Genomic DNA, 22,012 nt, shown 5'->3' with positions numbered 1-22,012 from the left:
ATATACAAATCAAATACAATATCAAGGGCCGATCCAAAGATATAGTGGGTCCAGAGCAAAAAGAAAAAATGGCACCCCCAAAGTCATAAATATAATAAAAATTAAATCGAAAATAGATATACTGTTATAATATCACTATTAATATTAAAAAACACAAATATGATAAAAACATTACAAAAACAACTAATTTAAAGAAAAATATTTCTCCTAACATGTTTAAATAAGTTAATTTTTTCTCTATATAATTATAACATATACTCTAGGAATTTTAGACCCTTTAGAGACATTGGCCCAGGGCGACCGCTCGGGATGCTCACCATCTAGGTCGGGCCTAACGATACCACAACAACAAACATTTCAACAATAAATATACAACATCAAATAATCACACGACAACAACATTACATTATCAACCAAATAACTGCATAGTATAAGCAACAAAACAATGCAAATAAATGTTAGCTCACATTCCTATTAGCTTTTATTCCAACTTTACCGACATGGAAAAAAAACCATAATGAAAACAATAAATATTAATAGTTATACTAGGTCTATAGAATAACAATCGACCTTTGAAACAATGCACGATATATGCTCGTATCAAATCAAAGAAGAACATTTAAATCTACAACAAAGACAATATGTGTAATTGCACTCGTACCGAATCCTAGAAACACCCCTAACATTTGAAATGGAAGTGTTAAATGTGACTTGAGCACTTGGAGCATTCACATGGAGCTTGTGAGTTCAATGGAGCATTTGCGGTTTATGGAGCATGTGACAAATGAACAAATCTTCTCAAAGGGGGTATAAAGCACCTGAGAAAGGAATGGAGCACCTTGGTTCATGGATGCACCATCCATGACCAAAATGCGCCATTCATAGGCATGGATGCACCATCTAGGTTGAAGGTGTGCCATCTAGTGTCTAGATGTGCCATCTAGGAAGAAAGTGTGCCACTCATGAATATTAATGTACCACTGTAACATTCCCCTATGGCACATATCACAATATTGTCCGCTTTGGGTCACTCAGCACGAGGACTTCCCAGCGATCACCCATCCCGGTACTACTCCCGCTCAAGCACGCTTAACTGTAGAGTTCTTATGGGATTTGCTACCCTCACGGCATGGATTGCACCTGATCCTACATCGGCTTGGAAGGAGAACTAAACACTCCTTATAAGGGGTGTGGATACCTTCCTTGTCACAATGCATTTTAAAGTCGTGAGGACAGCAGATCCCATAAGAACTTTGCAGTTAAGCATGCTCAGGCAGGAGTAGTACCGGGATGAGTGACCCGTGGGAAGTCCTTGTGACGAGTGACCCAAAGCGGATAATATTGTGATACGTGATATAGGAGGATGTTACAACCACTATGGTGAGAGTGTGCCACTTTGGAGACTAGATGTGCCATTTGTGAGGGAGGTGTGCCATTGGGAAGCATCAAGCGCCACTACAGGTCAAGATGCGTCATTTGTGAAGGAGTGACATCTTGGAGGAAGATGTGTCATCCTTAGAGAAGGGGTACCATTCCTTGCACACGATGCACTATATTGGTACAAGGTGTGCCACATGTGTTCCTTGATGAGCCATGGTATCCCTGATGAGCCACTTATGGTGTGAAGTCCTCTATGATGCTCAATATTGTTCAAGGTTTCTTAGAAGTTGAAGATGCTTAAGGATTATTTCTTGAAGTTATCCTATGATGGTTGATGAGCCATAGTAATCATGATGTGCCACTCTTGCATCATGATGAGCCATTATGGATCATGATGCTCCATCATGTGTGTTGTTGATGCTCATGATATGTAATCAAAGATGAATGTTCCAAAAGCTACTGCATGGCGGATTGTGATTGGTTAACACAATTCATGGGCCTATGGGCCGATGGGCTTGGCCCATTAGAGTTTTAGATCTGATCCCTTTCACTATAAATAAGGATGCCTGCTAAGTCATTTGGTGGCTTTTGTATCCTCGGTTAGTAGGTTGAATCTCTATTTGAGAGCTCATAAATAAAGAATACTCCCCTTGTGCCTGTGGACGTAGGTCACCTTGATCGAACCACGTAAATACTATGTGTTTGTGTGCTTTTGGTTTTGTGTGTTATCCATATTACTTCCTGACAAGGGTCATCATAACTTGAAAAAAGGCATTAGATTTGTTATGAATGTTGACAAGTATCGTCTAATTTCCTAACAGGAAGCAATACACATATGTGTGCTCATATGAAATTTAAGAAAGACACCTAACATCCGCAATGGAAATATATGCGCTCGTACCTCATCCTGATCTCACATTCTAACGTTGTTCCTGGTCCACAAGGAACCCTACCTCGTCTTGATCTCAACTATAATGGAAAACTTCTACCAATTTCAACTAACTACCACATGAATACAATCACATGCAAAAAAGATTGAACAATCCTTCAACTGAAAGATCCGATACTACAATGTTTAGACTCAGACGAAAGCTGCGCAATAGAGCCAAATCTTTCATTCTAAAACCATTTAATCTTTATGGCATGCAACTTAATGTATTCTATTAATAGTTAGTTAACATCAATATAGGCTCCACATAGCACAAAGCAAGCAACATTTGAGCAATCCACTAAGTCACTTCCTAATGCGATAGTCGCAAACCTTGCTAAACAATGCTCTCATCGTACTAACATACTTCCTAGGCTCTCCTAGGATTCCTTCCTGTCTTTCCTTTTGCTATCATCCGCAAAAGAACCTTCACCAATGTCGACCATCTATCTCATGAATATAGTTGTATGCAACGAAAATTAAACAGTTTTCCGACTAAAAGATTCAACACTACAATGGTTAGATTCAGACGAGAGCTGCACAATAGAGCCAAATATTTCATTCTAAAACCATTCAATCTTCGTGGCATTCAACTTAATGTATTCACTTAATAGAGAGTAACATCAATAAGGATCCCATTAGCACAAAGCAATCAGCATTCGAGCATCGAACTAACAGGCAAAAGGCATCATCTAAAATAGGCCACCCTAATCACAATTCTGGAAGATCCTTAGCCTACTCACTAGCATGCATCATTTCCAATTCTCATAACATGCATAAAGGCATCTCTCTTAAGCAGGCATCCTGGCATGCAACACCGAGCAGATCCTTATCCTAAATTCAAGCATGAAATTCATACCATATCACATATAACATATCAAAATGTATGGGGTATTTTGGGAATCAATTACTTAAGCTCAACTGATTACACACATTGCACCCCTTTAAAAACCTTTTTGGAAAACTCATTTTCTTTTATAAGATTTTTTCAACTCCTCAGTTTAACTTCAGACACACCCGAGAATGTGCTCAAATCCCTCAAACCAAGGCTCTGATACCAACTTGTAACGTCCCAAAAATATTGAGTAAAAATTTCATTTAATTAGATCAAACCATTCATTCATTGTTCCAAAAGGAACCCAAAGTAAAATTATTCCCAAAACTTTAGAGTAAATCATAAATAGTCATTGCGGAATAAATCTCCAGGGGATGCAGTACGATCAAGCCGGTCCCTTCCTTTTGAAACCAAAAGTACCTGAAACATTTAAACACAAAACCGTAAGCACAAAGCTTAGTGAGTTCCCCTAAAATACCATATATTAAACAAAACGAGCCCAACCCAACATACATGCTTCAGACCCAACCCATGCATTCAGGCCCAACCCATATCATTTGGGTCCCACATATATAAAACCTACATAATCAGGCCCTGCCTATATAAAACATACATACACATGCAAGAGTCACAAAGACAACTAGCATACTACAAACATAATCCAGTGGGCTGAAATTGGTGCCTTTAACCCACAAGTACAGTGAAGATACTCACCTGAACTACTCAACAGAAGCTCAATAGCTACCTCAGTAATAGAACCACCAAACCAAGGTTCCTAAAGCCAAACTAAAACCAACCCTTAGTTAAATACTTAATTCTACCCAAGTTTGACCAAAATTCAAACTGGTAAAAAAAATTCAAGTTGACTACTCAACCAAAGGGCTTGCAGCCCAACGGTATCAGGTGGTACCCTCCCTCTTTGAGGTCGAGGGTTCAAGTCTCGTCACGGACATAGGTGGAATAGGTGTTGTTAGCTTAAGAGTAATTTAGATTTGCCGGTTCAAAATAAAAAAAAGACTACTCAACTCATATGACCCCCAAGTCATGGCAATTCCTTTGCCACGTTGTGGTCACGTCCAAACAAAATAGACGTGATAACTCCCACCACCACGTCGTGGCCTTCCTTGGCCACGTCGTGGTCTTTAGTCTGAAAGGCTTTTGTTCAATAAGAGCTTAATCCTTAAGGACCATAGCTAAAAACACCAGATCTAATTTCTAATAGCTTCATAATGGATAAAGTTTCCATCTTTATCCATTAGGATGGTCCAAGCCACCAAGATCTAGACTTTAACTCTCAAAGGGACCAGAGATGCATCTTTCTTAACTTAATCCATTAAGTCCAAGTCTCCAACCTTCAGATCTAAATCAACATGATGTTTACATGGATAAAGTTTCCAACTTTTATCCATAATAATGTCTCAAGCTTTCAAGTTCTAGACTTTAATACACCAAAATGACCTAAAAGACCAAGATAACTTGCATGGCTATAAGGGAAGGGAAAAAAATCACAACTTTCCTAGTCCATGAGATCCAAGAAGCATTCCAAACTAACCAAAAGATGTTGGAGTCCACTCAAATCCAAGATCACCCTTAAATTGGACCAAAAGTGCCAAAAAACCAGAAATGATAAGATCTAAGGAACTAAAGAGCAAGTTTGGAACTTTATACTCACAATAGTCCATAAATACAGTGTCTTTGATGGATCCAACTTGAAGCATCATTCCTTGCAACCAAACGAATCTTCTTGATCTTTAAACTTCATCAAAATAACATAAAAATCATCCAAAAAAGGAGAGAGGAGGAGCTCAAATCTTGAACGTGGAGGCTAGGGTTTCTCCTAAGGGGTTCTAGAGGTGATAGAGGCTCATAAAATGGCTAAAAAGTCAGAACCTTATGCTTAAATATGTTGAAAACCCTAAAAATCATGGGCTTGGGCATGATTGCTTGCCATGTCGTGGCAATGCTCGCATCGTGCCGTGGTGACAGGTTGTCACCCAAATCAACCTCAACTTCAAACAACAATAACTTCTTCGTTTCAACTTCGTTTTCGGCGATCTTTATATCCACGGAAAGGTATTGATGAGCCTCACAACCCTATCTAGTTACTTCTAACTTAAAACATATCGAACTAAACACATTAAGTCATGAAAAGCCCGAAACATCACTTTTCCCATATTACCCTTTGACTCCAAAACACAAACCAAGTGCTTAGATCACATAACCAATATTATCAACATCCAATGAGGTCTAAACCCTATTCACTTGAATCCTAAGGCCGTTACTCAATCCATTTATTTCTCATAATCCTGGAATAAGGAAATTTCTCGAAATAGGATGTTACAAGTTTACAAACCCTTAGCAAAACTACATGGGTTAGAGAGATTTACTTATCTCTATAAGATCTAGTTTCAGGATGTTTCTAATTTTAGGATATCATATTGTAATGTGATGAAGTAAAGGTCTTGGGCTTCAAGGAATAAGTTTTAGACATTATTAGATGTTGATAATGTTGGTTAAATGATTTAATCCCTTGAATTGTGCTTTAGAGCCAAAAGGGTTAAATGGGAAAAGTGATATTCTAGACTTTTTACATGTATTAATAAATTATGTAATGTATGCTTTAAATCATATGTCATTAGATAGAATTATGGGGCTTGTCAATACATTCACTTGCATATAAAGATCATTGAAGTTAGGTTACGAAGAAGTTATGATTGTTTGAAGCTAAAGCTAAAAACCAAAAAAATCATGAAACCCCTGGCCTAGTGGACTGCATGTTTTTTAGGGTTTTGGGGGTATTTAAAGGCCATCAACTCTAAGATTTTGTCGTTTTCATCCTCCGCCTCCTTTAGAATACCTCTAATGAAACCCTAGCCTCCATTACAGTGTTTAGAGCTTATCATCTCTCCTAAATCCATTTTGGTAATCTCTTAATGACCAAATGGAGATCTCTTTTGGTCGTAATGTGCTTTAGAAGGAAGAAGAACAAGAAAGATTGCTCTTTGAAGATATACATTTAAAGTATTCAACCTCCGTTCACCTTCTAGAACTTTGTAAGTCACAAATGTAGCATTCAAGTTTGGGTAAGTTCCTCTCTTAGTCCCAATGCTAAATCGCTATCAATATGGTCCTTTGCTAGTACGTGACACATATTCTATGAGTATGCTTAGCATACTAGCCTTCTGATGGTCGCGAATCCCACCCACATACTCGGGTCATACAAGGAGTACGCATGCCGTATGCAGGTCTAGGACACACCCTAATATTTCGGGTTTGTGCCCTATTTAAACATCTTAAACTCATTTCTTGGACATTTTAGACCAGCCTCTATGTAACGATGTAATTTTCGAAACAAAATTTTCATTTTTCAACAACCAAAATTTTCATATATAAAACTCTCTCAAAAGTATTCCATAATAGTTATCAATTCAAACATATCCCAAGATCAAAAATCAAATCTTCTCTCTGTGTGTACGGGTCACGCCGGCGCCTTTCCACGGTCCTCGCTACTACCTGAAACACATAACACAACAACTGTAAGCATAAATGCTTAGTGAGTTCCCCAAAATACCCCATACAACACATACGTCACTCGAGGCTACAGTACGACCCTCCGGTCGATGTGTCTCAGCGGGACTCTCCAGTCTCATAGCTCGTTGGACCCTCTTGTCTGGTCATAGATTGTTGGGCCCTCTGGCCCGGTCTGAATCGTTGGACCCTCCGGTCCGGTCTATACAATCATATAACATACATATCACATAGCACATAAACTCATTCATAGCACATAGTCTCATACATAGCACATAAGACCCTCCGGTTAATACATAAATACCCCTCTAGGTAACGTATAGTGAGAAGACTCACCTCGGGTAACTCGGTAACTCATAAATCTCGGACTCTGTGAGATAGGATCTAGCCTCTGCCTAATCATAACAAAAACTTCTCATTAATACATTTCCCCAAGGTTAGACTCTTTCCTTTCTTATCATTCTCAGAAGGGTAAAAGACCATTTTACCCCTCTCATGGCTCAAATACCCTAAAGTTGACCAAACCCTAAAAGTCAACAAAAGTCAACCCTCCGGGTTACGCTGCGCGTACCAAACATGTACGCTGGGCGTACCCGGTGTCTTCACAGAATCGGGGTGCGCCACCCTCTACGCTGCGCGTACTGGGATTACGCCCAACATAAATCCCAGTTTAGCCATATTGAGTATTTTGGTCTTAAACGGTTAAGACAAGAACTCATATTCCAGATCTGACTTCCCTAAGGGTCCTTACTCCATAAATTCGAAGCCTTTAAGCCTTGCATGGCTGTAAAGATCATCTATCACTCAAAACACCTTTCCACTTTCCACATTAAGACCCTAACTCATGCATGACTCAACATCCACGACCAAGATTGAATTTTTATGAATCCTCAACACATATTACACTGGGAAAGGCCAGATCTAAGCTCATGGAGACTCTTTGCACACAAAGTCTCCACCTTTGAACCAAAAACCCTAAAATGGGTCCAAAAAGCAAAACTCTTGAAGGACAAGGAAAGCTTTGAGCTTTTTACCTCAAATAGGATCTCCAACCACTGAAGAACTCGGATCTACTCTTGCTCTTCCACTTCTATCTCCAACAATGGCTTCCTTTTCTCCTTCTATACCTCAAAATGGTACCTTCAAGCTCAAGAACACACACACAAGCTAAAACACGGATTTCTGCACTCTAAGGGCTCACTCAAAGGGGTATGGTGGCTGAGGCAAAGGACTAAACGTTCCTTTTATAGTGCACAAGCTAGAAATTAGGGTTTGCATCTGGGCACACTACGCCCAGCGTAACCCTGGGTACGCCCAGCGTACCCGAGCGAGTCCGCGTCCAAAATAAGCACGCGAATACGCACAGCGTACGCTTCATTACGCCCAGCATACTCACAAATCCAACATACAACTTTAAGGGACTCATCTTGCCAACTCTCAAAATAGAAGGGTCATAAAGCTTACTTGAATTTCGGGTTGTTACTCTCTACCTCCCTTTAACCTGAAAACAAAACCCTAAGTGTGTTAGTGAGTTTTTGAGCTTAATAAAGAGATTTTTGGTGTCTTAAGGTGAAGAAGAAGAAGAAGAAGAGAAACCCTTGGAGAAGTAGATCGAGCTTGTAGATCCAGGATCACCTTCTCATTTAGAAGCTTTTTGAGGTAAAAAGCTCACACCTTTATGTCAATTTATGTTAGATCTTTTATTTGGTGTTTCTTGGGCTTTTTTGAACCTTTTATGTTAAAGTTGGGCTTTTGATCTACTCCAGATGTAATGGATGCTAGATCTTAGCTCCATTCAGTCCCCGTGATCATAAAAATGCAAACTTATGGAATATTTTGACCCATGCATGTGTTAAGACCTTTGTTAAGCTCTTTTTGAGTTCTTGAGCCCCATTAAGCCATGCATGCATGTGAAGTTGCCAACTTTACGTGATAAGTCACCTTTAGGGACCAAATCTGAGAGTTTGGTTAAAGGACTTAGCGGGTTAAGTGCTTAATGGAGTAAGTTGGCACAATGGGGAGTACGCAGGGCGTACCCAGCTGGTACGCTGCGCGTACTAGTCCCAGATGGAGTACGCTAAGCATACAAGCTGAGTACGCCCTGCGTACTCAATAGATGGACCTTTAGGCTTAATGTCCTCGATATTGGGCCATAGTGTGGATTTGGAAGGTTGGGCCTAGTTGGGCTATTAGAACTCTATTTTAGGATTTGGGATAGCATGTTGGGCTTCCTTGGATTTTAGGCCTATGATGGGTTTTGGGCCCAATTTGGAAGATTCGGCCATATATTGGGCTTTAGGATTTGGGCCTTTCAGTGGTTAAGTTTGGCCTTGGGTTTGGGCCAAGTTAGATAAAGGGTAAATTGGTCTTTTACCGTGGTTATGGGCCAAATAGCTTAGACTTTTGGTTATGGGTCGGAATCCAATTAATAATTGGATGTTATTGATTTTGATAGCGTAGGATTTTCCGGGCCAACAGTTAGAGATTCATTCGAGTGATTCAGCAGCTTGAGGTGAGTTTTCCTCACTGTCTTTAGCGGGTCAAAGGCACCAATGTCGACCTATGGTTTATTATGTTAGGATGTTAGATGCCTACGTGACTCTTGCATGTGTTATGTGTTGGCATGCTTACCGGGTAAGGCCCGATGACTGTATTGTATGTTATTATCTTTGTGATTATCGCATGTGTTTGTATGATTATATGTTGATATGTTTATATGTATATCGGGTGGGGCCCGATGCCAGGCGGGGCCTAATGACTAACATATATGTATACCAAGCGGGGCTCGATGTCGGGCGAGGCCCATTATGTGTTTATAATGTATGGTATGTGGTATTTTAGGGAAATCACTAAGCTTTGTGCTTACGGTTTTAGTTTATATTTCAGGTACTTCTGGCTCGAAAGGGAAGAGCTCAGGATGATTACAAAGCACACACTAGACCTGGCAATCCGTGTCTGCGTGTCGTGTATTCGTGCCAGACACGAATTTGGTAAACACGAACACGACACGGATTATAAAACGTGTTTGGGATATCAAACACGAACACGACACATAAAAAATTCGTGTGACACGTGACACGACACGAATATACATGTTTTTAACCGTGTTACACGAAAACACGAATAAACACGCTTTTAATGCATTTTTTAAGCTAGGATGGCAAATTGACAATAACATGCAATAATCTTAATCCAAAGTACAAAGTACAAAGTTCAAACTCAAAATTACAATCCCAAAATACTTTAAAACAAGTAAATTACTAAATTACTAACTATTAACCGTGCCAGAGGTTGAACTTTTAACCGAGTTAGGCTCCTCATTTTCATCCAAACTGACAACTTCGTTCACCACATCACCAACATTATAATTAGCTTCTTCGAATAACCAATCTTTGGTACAAATAATTGCTTCCGTAACATCGGATTTGAGGGAGCTTCGATATTGATCAAGAACTTTACCTCCAACACTAAATGCATACTCGGAAGCTACAGTGGAAACGGGAATAGTCAATATATCTCGTGCCATAGCAGTAAGATCGGGATATTGAACCTGATGTCCTCTCCAATATTCCAAAATATTTATCTCTGTTGTTCTTGGCATTCGGGGCTCCTCCAAATATAAGTCAAGTTCGGACTTTTTAGTTGAAACAACATACTCGTAATCAAATGAGTCGAACTCCTATTAGTAAAATGAGAACATTAAAAATCTTGAATAAATATGATAAAAAATAATAAAAAAAACAGTTTTAATTTTCTAGTTTTCATTTTTCATAATAAAAAAAACAGTTTTCATTTATCATAATAAAAAATAGTTTTCATTTTTCATAAAGAAAAAACAGTTTTCATTTTTCATAATAAAAAAAACAGTTTTTATTTTTCATACAAAAAACAAAACAGTTTTCATTTTTCAAATTTCAGCTTTTCGGTTTTCATTTGACGAATAAATTATTGAATGTAAAATAAATATTAAACAAAAAGTTGTACCTTCCAAGCTTCATTGACATTTATACCGCTACCAATTTCATCCAAGCTTTCGTTAGGCTCATTTACATCATTCAAAGTTGAGCCATTATTTTGTCTCATTGCAGAATTACTACAATAAATATCAAAAAGAGACGATAAAGTATCTTTCACTTCATCAAATTGACTTGATTTCTCTCCATAAATTTTAGTGTAACCCCATTCCACAGTTTGCAACTTGTATCGAGGATCAAAAACCACAGCTAGAGCCAAAATCAAGCTAAACTCGGACCAATATTTCTCAAACTTTGCAAACATCAAATCAGCCATTTTTTAAGTCTTGCATCATTGATGTCCCTATGTTTCTCCAAGGTCAAACGGGCCATTAAAGCAGAAGGAAAATACAAGTTAGATGTAGGATATTTTGACCCAGAAAATACACAAGTAATGTCATACAAACTACATAAAAATTTGCTAAGGGCTTCAATCCTATCCCACTCGTCATTAGTTGGACAAAATTTATAATTTGAATCACTTGCTTCCAAATGAGTAAAGGCCGTACGAAAGTAAAGTGCACTTCGAAGCATGAGATATGTGGAATTCCACCTTGTTGGAACATCTTGTCTTAACCCCCGTTTTGGATCCAAACTAACTAACTTCACACAATCCACAAATTGTCGTTTGCGAGCTTGAGATGCTTTGACATACTTCACACTTTCTCTTACTTTAGAAACACAACCATCAATCTCTTTCAACCCATCTTGAACTATCAAATTTAGAATGTGAGCACAACATCTTATATGAAAAAATTGCCCATCTTTAATAAGTGCTTTCCTAACATTCAATTGCAACTTCAAGATATTAACGAAAGTGTCATTCACGGAAGCATTGTCTAATGTTATGGAAAACAACTTACCTTCTATTCCCCAATCCGCAAGCATAGAGTAAACTTTTTCACTAAATGAAATTCCATTGTGGGGAGGTGGCATATCAGAAAAATTCAACAATCTTTTCTGCAAAATCCAATTTTCATCAATGAAATGAGCTGTAAGGCTAATGTATCCATCAGTAGTAATAGAAGTCCACAAATCAGAAGTTAAGCAAATACGACCCGGTGCTTCCTTTAGAAACGATTTTAACTTGTTTGTTTCTTTCTTGTGCATATTCACAATATCAGATCTCACAGTGTTTCTACATATTAAATTCAAATCTTCCGACACATATTCAAACAAGTCTTTAATACCAATATAGTCCACAAATGATAATGGTAAGTTGTGCATGACAATTGCTCTTACTAACTTCTCACGAAATATATCTTTGCTGAATTTTGAGGACTTCAACATCAAAGAATCTTTATCCTTCCCCAATAACATTTGACCTACAACAAGCCTATCCGGCCTATAACAGTTATTTATATGTCGTTGTAAGTTCCCGGTTCCATATCTACTGTCATAGTTCTTCACCTCATCACACCATCTGCATTTTGCTCTCTTAACTCCATCTTTTGTGACAACATCATTTAATAACTCGAATACACGCCATACCGCTGATGTTTGTTTCTTTTCCCTCTTACGAGTTCCTTTCATTTTCTGATTGTCTTCTCCCTCCTTCTTTACCTCCACACAATCATCATTTGAATCATCCTTAGTATCATTGTTAGTATTGTCATCCATCTAAAAAAAACAAGAATTAGACAAACTGATAAAGGAAAAAAAACAGCCAACCATGCCTAAAAGAGTTGCAAACAGATTTATTGGGGCTTTGTCTTCCAATTTGAGTCAAATAGAAACAAAAGCCTACAAAGGAAAAGATTATATAACATCCTATGGTCTTAACAGTTTAAATAGTCAATACGTGATCAAAGGAGACAAAACAATAAGTAGAAAAATCGCAGGCTGAATCTGTGATCAAAGATTTAAAGGAAACAAAAAATATACAGAAAATAACAAAGGAAAAGCTTATATACCATGTTTGTGTTCGAAGCCATAAACTCAGAAGAAGCTATGGTGAAAGAATTGAGAGACTGTGGTGACTCACGAGAAGTCGAGAATCAGTGAGCAGCTTCGATTTCACTTCAGAAGCACCGATGGCGACTTGGCGAGCGACGGTGACTCGGTGAGAGGCTAAAGGAACGGAGATTGGAGAAGCTGTGAAGGCTGTGAAGCATGAAGATGTGGGACGACTCAGCCGCGATCGTGATAGATGGCGAGCGACGATGAAGAACTCAGATAGTGATTCGCGTGAGATGAAGAACTCAGCTAAACGAAATTGAGATGGAGCATGTCGGCGATTTTGGAAACGAACGATTCAATTTAGGATTCAATTTAGGGTTATAAACTATTTATTAACTTTTACGCAATCGGTCCCTAGTATTTTATAAATATAAAATTTAACCCTAAAATATATATGTGTGTATATATGTGTTTATACGTGTCACGTGTCAACACGAATTTGTATCGTGTCTTATACGTGTCTAAACAGGTAAATTCGTGTTTGACACGTGTAAGACACGAAACACAAATTTAAAATACGTGTCAGACACGAATAAACACGAAACACGAATTTCTAAAACACATACACGGAAAACTCGTATCGTGTATCAAATTGCCAGGTCTAGCACACACCATATTATTCAGCATTTTGTGATTTACTCTAATATTTTATGATGTATTGATACACTTTGTTCCACCTTGGTTTCATGATGATGTTTTGGATTACAGTTTTATTAATTTAATAATGAAAATTTTTGGTCTTATTTTTGGGACGTTACAACAAAGTTCCAAGCTTTATTGTGTGTATCTTTAAACATATGTATATATGGAGTTTTGGTTCCTTAGTGTCTTGTTTTATTGATTTTGAAGAGCTCTTGAGCTTTTCATTGATGTTTGGGACGATATATGGTCATTTGGTAGAGTAGAGAGTGCATGCAAGAACTTTCTTTATTCCATGCATAAAGATAGATGAGTTTTTGGTTATTTCTAAACTTAGGGTTAAGATCTTGGAAGCCTGTAGCCTTATAATGAATAAAGTTGAAAACTTTATCCATTTAAACATCATGTTGATTCATATATGAAAGAGGAAGACTTGGACTTATTAGATTAAGACAAGAAAGATGCATTCTTGGACTTTTTGAAACTTAAAGTTTAGATCTTGCTTGATTGGAGTGTCTTAATGGGTAAAGTTGGAAACTTTATCCATTAGGACATTGTTAAGGATCATATATGAGAATCAGGTGAATTGACTTGATGAAATAAGTCATTTTACCCTTTGTGATGAGTCAAAGTGTGGTGCGCTTCTTCAGAGTATGGGGCGCTTTTAGTGTTTACGTGGTCTCACCATTTGTTAGGTAATGCTCACCATAGTAGTTTGTTTAAAACATATAATTAACAAAGTAGTATTTTGCATAGTAATGTTAATAACATACCAAGTTTGATCATATGTTGATGTTGATGTTGATGTTATGAATGGTGTATATTTTGTGCAATGTTTTGCATGTTAGTATTTTTTTTATTATGAATGTTATCTACTTATTAGTCAATGACCTTATGATTCATAACAATTTGTATGGATCATACACAATGACCCTCTTCTTAAATGGAATTTTCATAACGAGAGTTTCTGGATCAGCTTTCGTGCACAGACTAACCCCACACCACACTGTGAATTTGAGATTATGCCTCATGCCTTGAAATCAATGTACATGATTTTTGAACATGGATCAATACGTTACTCAACACATCTTCCACATCAATCCAACAAATTTTTTACATGATAAACAAAGTGTTGTACTAAATTTTCTTTAATGAAATATGAGGAACATGCTTAAACTCTATTTATTGTCAAATCATAATTAAGTTAAGTGAATTATGGAATCGTTTCCAAAATGTGCAGGTTTACTTAATCATCCAGAATCTTTAATTTCAATAACTATAACTTCAAAAAATGTACAAACTATATATAATTCCTAATCCCACTAGTCTAAAGTTAGAGCATTTTTAACACATCCCTTTCCATCATTCGGGTTTATATTCTTTGAAAGATTCTTCTTGACAATTCTCTCATAAAATCTTCGACCTTTGAATTGAGGTAGTACTTGTATTTCTTCATTAACTACTTGATCATCTGATTCAACTTGTACATCTTAGTCTCCGCACTTAATGAACTACTTGAACTCGTGATGTTTCATCTACTTCTCGGCCTCCCACTTCCATTATATTATTAAATAATACAACTTAGAATGATGAATTTTTAAAATACATTTTAGATGACTTTTAATACAAAAAAACGTTTTCTTCATTGCCAGTTTTTTTTAGTTTTAACCTTTGGATTCGTTATCAACATATATAAAAGGATCCACAGAATAATGACAAATTATATGTCAACAATATTTAAATTTTGTTTTCGATTCAAAACATAATGAAGCTTAATACTTGAATTTATTTACAATAATGTGATGAATCATTAATTAAAGTTAAAGTTCTCTTTTCATTTTACAACTGAGAATAAAAAACACTAAGATCAATTACTTATATAGTTTATATTCCCATAGTGTTGAATAAAGTTTTGATTAAATACAAATGTAATGCACTAAAAATATATAGAGCTACGTGGCCTAATGTGCTTCGTATACGTGTCAAGAATAGGTCCAGGGATGCTGACTTGTGGACGTGATGAGTTATTAAATAAGGGAGAGCCAATAGTATGAGAATTTGACAAATTTTGGACGGTTTAAACCGGTCCCAATGTAATATAGTATTAACGTAAATACTATTTTACAAATTATTGCAGTTATTAAACTATTAATATGTTTCATTGATTTTATGTTATTTACGGTTATGTAATATAGTATTCTTAACATTTTTTCTTTCCATTTAAACATATTTCTACTTTACAAACTTTATTCATGTATTTTATAAGTTTATAGTAACCTAATAAACTTTATTAATATATTATTTAATCAAATTATATCATTTAGAAATTAAAACAAATACTTTTATTAAATAAAAAGCTTACATTTTCAACATAAATCTAAAATTGTTGGAATTAGTCATCATATGTAAATGAGCAATTTCCATATTTTGAAGTTGTTTCTAAGGGTGATTAAAAATATATATATATATGTTAGTGACGTGTTAATAAAATATATTAGTGTGTCTTTCACTCATTAAAAAGTTAAAGTAATCAAGTTCTTTTAATCAATCGAATATATTATAATTGAATCGACTGAAACGTCAACATAAGAATATTAATAAAATAGAGAAAAAAAAATACACAAACCTCAAGATTGAATGATTTTGTTATGTAAATATGAAACCTTTAACAAAAACCAGCGGTAAACCATTGATGTTTACAAGTATTATTGCATTATAGGGAGTCTATTTATACAAGAAGTATGTATAATGAAAAATTTTACGCATGCGTTGGAGATAGTCTAAAAATTCATATAGAATTTCCATAGAATTTAATATTCAACACAAACCTTTTTATTGTTAATACTAGCTCCATTGCACAAAAATATAATTATATGGATAAAATATTGTTAATTAAAAGTTCATATATGTTGGAATGTAATCTAAGGGGTGTTTATAATTATATGGATTATATATTTGTAGTTACGGTGCTACACTGCTAACCTATGAAAAATTTATGGACTACCTTTAAAAAAATTGGGTTACTACTAACTTATATCCAAACACAATGTAGTTCAAATTAAATGTTTAAAGAGCTCCAAAATATGTGTTGGCAGTCCAAAAATTTTAAGTCCATATTCAATCTTAAGGAAGAAAGAAACCCAACCCATATTTTTTTTTTGTTTGCTAATTGATTAAATCGGATGAAGGTAATATAATGAATCAACTCTCAACTCTCAACTCTCAATCCTATTTACTAATTTAGGCTATTTCAAATTTCCATTATTTGACTATTGTATTGAAAATTTTAAAATTTGAAATTAGGTTTATAAACTTATTTAACTAGGGACTTACTGTTAATAGTTAGTTGTTATCGTTAATAATTGTTGTTTGCTGTTGCAACTTGAAATCAAGTTTTTAATGAAATCTTTTCATTAAAGGGTTCTATTTTTTTTTTTCAAAAGACAAAATGTTGGAGACGACAATGGTAGAGGATCTTCTAAAAGAAATAAGTCTAATGAAAGTCTACAAGTTCCACAACCTAATGAACTTATTCAAAGACCACAAGTTCCACAATTTAATGAACTAACTTTTGATTTGAACGATTTCCTTCAGATCCTGCCAAAATTTACAACTTATCATCCTAACCAAAGTGACAAAATAAGGACATATTTAATTAAAGGACCTTGTCAATCATGGGGGCATGATTTTCAATCAAAGTTATTTGGTAAGAAGCTAAGACATTTTGTTGTAATGGTTTGATGAATTTCCACAATTAGAATATAGCGTTAAAAAAGAAAAATAAGTATATTGTTTGTGTTGTTACTTGTTTGGAGACACGGAAGGAGAACAAAGTGGAAAGAGATGCACTTGTAACAGTTGACTTTGACACTTAGAATAAAAAAAATCATTATGGAAACATTTGGGTAATATTGATAAATATCACCAAAAGGCACAATAAAATGTGATTTGCTTTTGAAAACAAATCAATCTATTAGTGAAGCCCTTTGTAAGAAAATGCAGCTCAAGCAAAGTAATTATGAAATCCGATTGCATGCTACAACTGCTACAACTCGTAATTGTATATTTTTATTGAAAAATAAATTACCGTTTCTTTATCACGATGAGTCAGATAACTCTCTTAATAGAGGACTTCAGTCTTATTTTTTATTAGAAAACACAAGAATATTTATAATGTTACTCTAGAAAAAACTCAAAAAATAAAAGGTTGACTTCTCTAACAAATCAAAAAGATAATGTCAAATGTTTTTCAAAAGAGATAATCAAATTTATTTGTGATAAAATTGGTAAAGATGTATTAGTTAACGAGTCTAATAACGTATTACACAAACACACACACAAGGGACAATCACAAGAACATGGTTCCACATGCACACCTTATTTCCTACAAAAATAATGCATTATATGATAATTTTTAGATGGACACCTTTTCTATGGGCTTGGGCACATATCCGAAATAAACAAACATATAATAATATCCAACGATATATATATATATATATATATATATATATATATATATATATATATATATATATATATATATATATATTAAATTAGCTCCGATTTAACCAATTGTGCAAACATCTAGGATTTTGCATTTTCAGTAACGAGTTATGAATTTATGAAAAAATGTCTAGTCATACACTTGGGGTTGAATTAATCCAACTTGTTAGAGTCTGTGGGGCGCCTTTCTGCAAGTAGCTGCTTTGTTTTTTCAAGAACACCAAAGAAAATGGAGCCTCCAATACCTATCCACAACACCCTTGGCCCCATCCCCTGTCTCATCATCAACACCCTTTCTGTTATTTGTTACACACGACATAACATAACATAACATAACATAACAAGTTGTACTACATGTGCAAAAGACATGAATACCCTTCTCATCCTTACCATCAAAAATATCCCTAGAAAACTTTCTTAAGATGAAAGTAATCTAAAACAAATGGATTTTGGACAAATATGTAAAAACAAACATTTACATTTTAAAAAAAAAAGTAATAAAATATACCTTCAGAAATGCAGATGGTCCTTCTTCCTTTAAAATAGTGCTCACACAGTGGGAGATACTTTTGTATTGGTTACCTGATCCCTACAAACCATAAATACACCAAAGGGAAACATAATTCTTTAAATCTATTTTCAAGAGACCAAAATTAAAGACGTAATTTAAAAAAAAAAAAAAAAAAAAAAAAAAAAATTATCCATAGACCATTTTTGTTACAATTGTCTGTTAAAATAGATAGATTTATCGACTTTACCTGAACCATTAATCTAGTCTTTATTACATCAAGAGGTGTTGTTACAGCTCCTGTGATTGCACCTGTACCAAAAAAATAAATCACCAAGGGTAGTTTGGTCATTTTGCACAAAAAGGTGGAGGATGACCTAATTAACCGTTCTTCAAAAAAACAGCTAATTAATTACCTGCAAAAGCACCAATTACAGCGTTCTCAGGATCGCTAAGATTTCTTTTTGCCTACAAAAAAAAAGTTTCACTTTCACAATATAAAAAACAAGATTGCTTGTATTGTCTCTTAGTTTTCTAGATTCCTATTAAAAGAAAACATTGACCAAAGTCAACTTACTGCTAATTTATAACCAATTCGAAGCTGCTCATATATGCAAAACTGGATCGCATCAAAAGGCAAGTCTCGCAAAAGAAACGAACTATACCCCTGTAATATCAACAACACAATTAGTTACACAGATACCAGATACCAGTACTGACATGACATGACATGACAGTACAGGTTGTACTGTGTTTGAACAGGGACCAGGAGTGATGCCAAAAGGACAAAAATTGTAAGTTTTTGTCTCACCCAAAAAGGTGAGACAAGCCTTGTAGGTTATATTTGATATTGATGATAAGTAAGGGCATTTACGTCTTTTAATCACATACCGCAAAAAGACCTTTAAACCCCTCTTTAGCGACAATAAGACGAACAGCATCAGGTGCTGAAGCAAAATGGCCAGTCTGCATTCTTTGCTTAACAACCTAAAAAAGAATGTAAATAATTAGCAACTCAACAATTTAAAAAAATAAAAAAAAATAAAAAAAAAGGTGAAAGAGAAAACAATGAAATACCTCTGTTGGCACACGTATAATAGAAGAAGCAGCTCCACCAACAGCACCTGCAGTCTACATTAAGTTTAATAAGAGACAAATTATCTATACATATATACCTATTTATTTATATATAATAAAAAGTAAAAACCCTCTTGCAAAAAATATAGGAAATAAAAATAAGGAAAAAGATTAACAAGTACATAATTGAAGAACTCACCAAATGAGCCAAAGCACTAAGATTTTCAGGGCAGATTTTCAGTAATTTCTGCTTTGTAGGTTCATATACACCAATAAATATTGCTGATGCACTGAAAGGATTAAAAGAATTCATCAACATTTTCCCAAAAATAGTAAAATACAAGTGTTTTAAACGAAACCAACAATAAAAAAGTTAAAAAAAAAAAAAAATTACGGTAAGACGCCTGCAAGATTTCCAGCCAAACCAGAGTACAAGCCCTTCAAGATAATTTGGCCTCCACCACGAACTATCTACCATGAAACGATGGAAATATATAAGAACCCTAAAATGAACGAAATTAAAATGGTCATATTGGGTTAAAAAAGGTTGTGTAAAATTAAACAAAGTTTATAAAACAGGCATAAGGAAAACTGTGTTAAGGTGTATTTTTTTGCGCATACATTAGTTATATAAAATTGATTTTCAGTTGTAATATTGTAGGCTACCTGCTTGAAGGCGAGTTTTAATGGTGTCGAGTGGATATAAAGCAGATTCGACTACAACTCCTGCAGCAGCTCCAGCAACAGCACCCTCTGCAAAAAAAAGGAAATCTTTTTATTACATGAAATTAAACAATTGTATGTTTTTTTTTATTGTAATTATGCTTCAGATGATACAACATACCTAATAAAACTCGAACAAAATTGAAGGGGTTGTCTTCTTTTGTGTTGATTGATGCAACATGGTGTTTTGGGGCATCTTTAGAGATGGATATTTTGTGTTTTAATGTGTCTGAGAAAAAATTTGCAAGCTCAAAACAATATGAATTAGGGATTCAATGTGAAACATAAACAATGAAAGGAGCTAAGAATTTATTGAAAACAACTCGATGGAAAAATCCAATTTCTAACCAAAAAACTGAAGCATGTACCTTGTGACTCTATCTTAGGATTCACAGACATTGTTCCTTCAACTGCAATGCTCGATTGAATCGATGAGAGAAAATGAGAAGATATCTTCAAATTCTGCAAAAATTGTAGAAAATGATTTAACAAAATAACTAAAATATATAGATTTCGAAACAAGATTTAACCGATGAGTAGAGCTACATTACATTTGTGAGAGTGATTAGAAATCAAAACCCTCGAATTTGGCGGTGTAGGGTTTAAGTAGACGAAAATGTCGACCGGGTGAACGAGGATGAACGGAAGGTTTTGGCCAATTTTCGGCTGTGCTTGTTCCAGAACTACAACTTTCGAATCTAGAGAAGTTCCACTTTGTTGGGTTGTACAACATGCTTAAACATTTGTATATTCTTCTGTACTTTTAAGATTTTAACTCTCAAACAACACTTTCTTTTTAGTATATATTTTTAAAAGACCGTATATTACTCCATTTTAAACCCTATTGTCGCGAACCGAGTTTTCGGCTTCTAGAGAACATCGAAACGATCAAGAATACTCGATACAACTCGATGCAAATCAAGAAAGCAAAAATAATAATAATAATAATAATCAATAAAAAAAAAACTATGAAAATATGGAAGGCCCGAGAAAGATATAGAACTTTGAAGAATTATTCGGAAAATGCTAGATTTTTGTAGAAGTCCATTGGAGGATTATGGAACAAGTTAGAACAATCCGGAGGACGACTAAAGGATACTAAAACAACTCAAGAGGTCTCGGAATGTTCTAGAATTCTCTAGGACATCGTAGACTAGTACAAAATATATATATATATATATATATATATATATATATATATATATATATATATATATATATATATATATATATATATATATATATATATTACATCCTTGTAATTATAAAGATCATGTATGAACCATCTAGAATAGTTAAGAAAAAATGAGATCTAGACACTTCCATTTGATGAATTGTAAGAACCCTATAAATTGGGGTGAATTCATTTGTAGCAAATCATTGAGAAGTTATTGTAATCTCTTGAGTTCTTATAATACAATCACTATTTGTATTCTTGAAGTGTTAGGGGCTGTTTGGATTGGTGTAATGCTAAGGAATGTAATTGAATTCTGAAGGAATTGAATTCTGTTGCGCGTTTGGCTGCCAAATTTTGAATTGTAATTGAAATCCATTCTTATGTTTTTTTCTATTTGGATTGATGATTTGTTGAAGGAATTGAAATGAAATTCTGTCAAATGACAATAATACCCTTTATTTGTTTTTTTTAAATTGCTTTATAATTTACATAAAAAAAAACTTCTAAATAAACCAACAATCAAATTTAATATTGATATAAACATATATAACCTAACAATCAAATATAACTTCCATTCTAAAGCGTTTTTCATACATCTTCCAAAATGATAAACCAAAATAAATACATGTTAGATAAGTTTGGAACATAGATGATATCCATGATATCACAATTTACAAAAAATGAGCAAAGTATCTCAAAATGATACACCGAAATACTATGTGGTACATATCATTCTTCC

The 22,012-nt window shown here is 34.9% G+C and overlaps 1 protein-coding gene across 1 annotated transcript; it reads right to left on the bottom strand.

The window, feature by feature from the left end:
- Positions 1 to 17,848: 17,848 nt before the first annotated feature.
- Positions 17,849 to 20,909, bottom strand: LOC111891435 (S-adenosylmethionine carrier 1, chloroplastic/mitochondrial). Its single transcript, XM_023887489.3, has 13 exons — positions 20,648 to 20,909; positions 20,465 to 20,558; positions 20,218 to 20,325; positions 20,040 to 20,126; positions 19,768 to 19,840; positions 19,573 to 19,663; positions 19,374 to 19,427; positions 19,188 to 19,283; positions 18,874 to 18,963; positions 18,713 to 18,764; positions 18,547 to 18,608; positions 18,297 to 18,377; positions 17,849 to 18,061 (listed from the first exon to the last, which is right to left on the bottom strand). The coding sequence occupies exons 2-13, from the start codon at positions 20,493 to 20,495 to the stop codon at positions 17,942 to 17,944; spliced, it is 945 nt and encodes a 314-aa protein (XP_023743257.1). The 5' UTR covers positions 20,496 to 20,558; positions 20,648 to 20,909; the 3' UTR covers positions 17,849 to 17,941.
- Positions 20,910 to 22,012: the final 1,103 nt, after the last annotated feature.

Source organism: Lactuca sativa, chromosome 6, assembly GCF_002870075.4.
Source record: "Lactuca sativa cultivar Salinas chromosome 6, Lsat_Salinas_v11, whole genome shotgun sequence".
Taxonomy (NCBI): Eukaryota; Viridiplantae; Streptophyta; class Magnoliopsida; order Asterales; family Asteraceae; genus Lactuca; species Lactuca sativa.
Note: the sequence above shows the minus strand (reverse complement) of the source record. Positions and strands in the feature narration are given on the sequence as shown.

Bases quoted from the DNA above. Each gene is read 5' to 3' on its own strand.
- LOC111891435 (XM_023887489.3), bottom strand. From the start codon at position 20,495: ATGTCTGTGAATCCTAAGATAGAGTCACAAG. The intron at 18,765-18,873 runs GTAAGTTGACTT...TTTTTTTTGTAG, and splicing joins GAATTGGTTATAAATTAGCA to GCAAAAAGAAATCTTAGCGA. The intron at 18,609-18,712 runs GTAATTAATTAG...TTTTTGGTACAG, and splicing joins TGTAATTGGTGCTTTTGCAG to GTGCAATCACAGGAGCTGTA.